This window comes from Phyllopteryx taeniolatus, chromosome 18 (assembly GCF_024500385.1).
Source record: "Phyllopteryx taeniolatus isolate TA_2022b chromosome 18, UOR_Ptae_1.2, whole genome shotgun sequence".
Lineage (NCBI taxonomy): Eukaryota > Metazoa > Chordata > Actinopteri > Syngnathiformes > Syngnathidae > Phyllopteryx > Phyllopteryx taeniolatus.
The window spans coordinates 7,964,027-7,969,630 of record NC_084519.1 but is presented as its reverse complement, the minus strand read 5'-3'; the positions used below and the strand labels follow the sequence as shown (position 1 = coordinate 7,969,630).

The 5,604-nt window shown below is 42.0% G+C and overlaps 1 protein-coding gene across 7 annotated transcripts in view; it reads right to left on the bottom strand.

The window, feature by feature from the left end:
• Nucleotides 1-2,154: 2,154 nt before the first annotated feature.
• The window catches only part of col12a1b (collagen, type XII, alpha 1b), a 120,059-nt gene continuing 116,609 nt past the window's right edge, over nt 2,155-5,604 (bottom strand). For 6 of the 7 annotated variants that reach the window (XM_061753433.1, XM_061753434.1, XM_061753436.1 and 3 more), the window contains one exon: nt 2,155-2,621. In XM_061753433.1, the coding sequence (XP_061609417.1) occupies nt 2,509-2,621 (113 nt within the window). In that variant the 3' untranslated portion in view covers nt 2,155-2,508. Of the gene's footprint in view, nt 4,601-5,604 lie in introns of all 7 variants that reach the window. The other variant, XM_061753437.1, reaches the window with a different exon arrangement.

Below are 5,604 nucleotides of genomic sequence, written 5' to 3'. Positions count from 1 at the left end.
TAGAAAGCCTTGTTTATTTCTCTTTGAACGTGTTCCATATTTATAAGGAACGGACATTTGTGGGATGAGCAGCACAGCGAAGAATGGCGAAAAAGTGCCAAATATCTGCCAACGCCACGTATGATTTGCTCTTCGGATGATTGACGCTTGAAGAAAAAAAAAGACCTTTTTCCAGGTGCAGTTCTGTACTGTTTAAAAGTGTCAGAGGACGCTGCAGTCCTCTGACCATCCACGAGGTGCCAGGCTTGTCCAACGTTTTATTTTCTTAAAAGTTCATTAAACGCCCTCCAAGTTTTTCTCTGCGTTATACCGACATTTACAAAAACAAAAGAAAAACGTTGCAAGTGATGAGTGAAAAGAAAGACGAAAATGTTTCAATGGGGTGACTCAACAGAAATGTAAAAACAAACATAAAAATGCATATTTAGCTCTAAAATATGATCTCATATCATTTAATGATCATATAATGCTGTGCATGTGTATATGCTGTGCATATAATGCACTTAACACATGACAGTCATAAAAAGTTGTAAAATATCCTTTTAACTGAAAACATCTTGTGACGCACAAACGTTAGTTATTGGAAGTTTTTTTTTGAAAAACAACGGATTGGTTGCCGGTCATTGTCAGAGCACGTTAAGTTGTTGCAGCTTAACATAAATCTGGATGAATGGCCGACATTTAGCCTAGCGGCATATTTGTTGTTGTCGTCAGCCTCACAGAACAGCCATCAGAGAACTCTGCTAACCCACAGGAAGGAAGCAAACATAAAAGGGCGTGAGGCCGCACGAATGCGTGCTATATTATGTGTCCTAGCGCCTCGCTGCGGCACAAGCGTAATATTGCCAGTAAGCGTAAAAACTCTTGATAAAGAGGAGGACATCGATGCAGTGTCTCGTAACAGCACATATAGACAAAGTGGACTAGTCGCCAGTCAAATCCAGACACTAAAATGCTCTCACATGTTTGCGTTAGTCGCGTTTTCTCGCCAACAGCGTCGAGCTTCCCGCAGCCTAGCGACTGACCGCTCGCCGTGAGCTCATCCGCCAAACGTCACAGCGGTCACATGGAGTTCACGCCATTACGAGTCAATGCTGGCGACCTTTCATGACTTCACGAGTGTGTGATTCGCTCGCACTCACAAGTTGTTGACATCAATTGTGTATTTAACATTTTTTTTTATTTTTTTATGAGGCTTCAGGTGAAAGCCGAAGACAAACTTCCAGCTGGCGCCACTGATGTCAGTGTAAACACAAGAAATCTCTTACGCACCGAGGATAAACCTTCTTATCTTCTATGGTGGCTTTCAGCAGCGGAGCTAGCGGTTAGCATGAAAGCAAGAGTGGGGACACATTAAGGACTTTTTAAATGTGTTCTATACAAATAATATGTTCGTGTCTCTGGAATGCCGGCCCACCCATCAAATGTAAAATTAAACAAGCAGAGATAAATATTTTGTCATATGACAATTTAAGTAAGTGTAGTGCCCCAATGACTGCAATTCAAATGAGGTGTTGTGTCACTGTCTAAAACGAACACACTTCCACACGTATCAGAACATTTTTATGTGCGTGGACACCAGAGTTGAGGAACTCGTGCGCTGGGCGGGAGGCACGAGATGATCCATCAGGAACGACAAGATCATGCAAAGTGTGTCGGGTGCCATCTTCTCCATGCTGTTGGGGTCAAAAGGTCAAAGACTAGCAGCTCTGCCTTGTAAACAAAAGGTCAAAGGTGATAACTACAATGAGGCAGTCAGCTGACGAAACCTCAGGAGACACACACATACACAGTTAACACATTAACAAAAAGGAGACACACACAGAGGACACACACACACCAATTAAACACATGCACACAAACAAACACATAGAGTGGACACACAAATACACAAACTGTACACAAACAAATGGAACACACGTACACGCGCGCACACACAGTGTACACATACACACTAAGTACTCACTCACCCACACACAGAATGGACACACAAACACAAACATGCAAGCGGACGGACACACACACACACACATACAGGACACGCACTGTAGACTTTCACTCAAAGAAACGCACACAGTGGACGCTCACGCACACAAACATTCACGCACGCGTGCATGCACACACACAAACGCACGCACACAAATAGCCACACTATTGTTAGTGTTTTCAGTGGTTTTATTGAAAAAAGCTTTTCTTTCTTGTGTGAGAAATAAATAAAAAGTTGTCTTTTTGACTGACAATCTGAAACAAAATGAACATCAAAGACATGCAAATGAGGGGCGTGGCTACATGAGCTTGACAGGAAGTGGCTAATATTGCGGGCTGATAAATAGTTGCTAGCTAAACTTAGCAAAAGAGCTTTTGCTGCTGCTGCACGGCGGCCGATACAAAAACAAAGCAAATATGTTACAAATGTTGACACACACACGCACACACCCACACGCACACACAAGTTGTCAAGGTGTTTCATCATCACAACAAACACGGAGGAGAAGAACAAGATGGCGTCTAGGAGGCGATGTTTCTTGCTAGTGAGCGCTTCCGGCGTCGCCTCTCGGCCGATTGGTCCTCGTCGGGGGGCGGGGCCACCGGGGAGTTGTCGGGGCCCAAAGGGAAGCGGCCTGCTCACAGAGCATTTCCTGTTGTAGTTGTTGTCATGGCAACAGATTGTGTGTGTGACTTCCTGTTTGAGCCAGGTGTTAGTACGCGGGGCTGGGGGGGGCCGGGCAGCTAGTTTGCGTGTAAAGCGTGTTAGTCAACATTCATTCATCCGTTCAGCACTTTGCACCGCGTTGGCTTTTTCTTTGGATTTTTGCTGGTGCAAAGTGTGACATTCATTTAATAAGCAACAAAAGCAAACTAATGATTGTGTACATGAACCTCCGGCATGCCCTGAGGGTCTTCAGATGCTATCACATCACGCCACACATGCATCTGCATCATCATCATCATCATCATCATCATCATCTTCATCTTCATCTTCATCATCATCACATTATCCAATACAGTGAACCCCCGCATACATATTTGAGATTGTGTTGTTCCGAGGCCTTCGCTAGTGAATTGTAACGCTTCGCTGGATGAATTGGATCAGACGAGGTGCGTCAGGTCAGAACAACAGCGACTGCAAAAGGTGTGCAAAGTCTGTATGCATGTCCCATGAGGGAATGATTTTCCCCTCCACATTTATGCACCTGAGTTCCAGATACACACAAAGGGTGGCGCATCTGTCACATCTGGCCTTGTGCATATTTTCCCATCGACTTCAGCACCTTTCCTCTTATGCGCGTCCAAGGCTGTAGTAAGTACGCACCCCGTGAAGGTTAAACATCATATTGCACTTCAAGTTGGGATTCAGTTGCAATATGCGCCACAAGTACTAATAATATTGTATGCGATTTCCAGAAAGCTATAAAATGTATTCACATTTTTTTCCCCAGATTTAACTTTTTATTGTCTTTCTACATTCACTGAAGATATTTTCTAATTTATAGTGTGCTTTATCTTTTTCACGGATGTCAATGACATTCACGGGTCTGAGGAAAACTGCATGTTCCATTGGTGTTTCCGCATTTATTCCTCGGTTACGTGCGGCGGATAAAAATCTGTGTGAGACTTCCTCGTGGCCAGACAGAAATACTGCCTGTCACGATGTGTGCTATCTGAAAGTTACTTTGGCGTCAAGGATTTATTTCAGGTTTTTAACTATATCAGAGTGAGTCAAAATTTCGACGACATGATTCTTATTTGCGCTTATCTGGCTGTTTTATTGTTTTGTTTTGTTATCTGCGATAGCTGGCGAGTTTGACATTAGAAGAGGTAAAGTCGAGGTCGGACAGGCCGGCTAGGAGGGCTTGTTGGATAAAGCAGGGCGGTAAACGTCTCAAGACGACGCAGACAAAAATCCAGCTTGCTACTGGCGGTGTTGGATAGCAAGCTAAAGATCAAAAGTTTTTTTGTGTACCATGTATCCTTTTAAAAAATGAATATCTATGTATCGCATTAAATCCAATCAAAATAGTTGTTGATTCATTTGATAATCGATTAATTGTTGCACCTCTATTTGTAAGGTGCAAAATGTTTGGGGATCAGAGTTTGGCGTAGGGTTTAAATGACGACTATAGGCAATTGGAAACATGTCAGGGTGGGTGTCAATTACTTACAGATTGTCACTATTCGCATGTAATACATAAATATGATAGTCGGGGTTCACTGTATTATTATTTATTACTATTAATAATAAAAGAGGTTTGTTGTTGGCGTTGGCAGGCAGCAGGTTGAGGGTTGCTAGGTAACAAAGCATCAAGAGTTCATTTCGGCGTTGTTAGTACGTTCTCGTTGTTGCTGTTGTTGTTGATGTTGTTGTTGTTGTCGGCCGCATGCTCCTCGTCGTTGTTTGGCGTCAAGACGCAAACTGGCCACAAAATGGCTGCCGCTGCCGCCACCGATGTTTGTTGTTGGTTAGTTCCCGTTTGTTGTTGTTGTTGTTGTTGTTGTTTGTTGTTGCAGCAAAGTTTGTTAGCGCTTCCCTCAAACGTCTCGAGAGCGTTTCGGGAAGTCATGAAAGCAGCGCAGGCGGCAAAGTAAAACTATGCAGAACCTGGAAGGAGCATCACAGCACACAGCGTCAGGAAACGCATGCACACTTACGTACGCACTTCCCAAATTACATCAAACTTCAACTCTGGTAAGTTTGTCTCTGAGCGAGTAGCATCTCGTTGTATGACTGTAGCATGTTTGTGGCATGATCGTAGCCTGTTTGTAGAAGGTTCGTAGCATGTTCGCAGATGGCATGTATGTGTAAGAGTCACTTTCATTTTGATCAATAAAGGTAAAGACATACCCCAGTGTATTTCATTTTGGAATTCAATGATTTTTACTGATATGAGTATTTGAATTATTGGCAGTTGTTAGCATTCAAAAGGTAATAATTGGGTTTTTTTTAGAAAACATTTGTACATTTTACAGTTTTTTGAAACCCTATTGCTTAATATGCCTTTTCCACAAAATGAACACTGCCTCTTAAGAGATCCTATTTTTGCATTCACACAATGGCAGACAGCAAAATAAATGAGATATTAATTTTGTGAAAGTATCAGAACAATTACTTATCTTTATTGTGATTACGATTGTATAAAAACAAGAGTGTAATGTGTTTAATGAGCACTTGTGTTTTATTTCTACACTTGTATCCACAGAGTTTGAAGGGCAACATATGCAAATATGCACTTTCGTCTTTACCGTAATAAAAGACGTGTATTCTCAATGGGCCACGACAATTTGCAACTTGTCTTGCCTTGCTTTGCCTTTACGATGAATGCCTAATGTTTAAATCATCAGTAACCTTTTTAAAATAGGACTTTAAGACGGCTGTTTCACCACGGGAAATCAAGGTCACGTCTCAAAAAAGAATTTGATTTGATTTGATTTTTTTTTACCATTATTGACCAAATTATATGAAAATGACCTATATACGGAAGTATGCTTATAACATGATCATAGGATGTCTAGCATGTTAGTAGCAAGATTCTAGCATGTTTGAAACACATTTCGAGCACATTTATTATGCAAGTGGAGAAACGTAACAAGCGCTAAGAAGAGTAA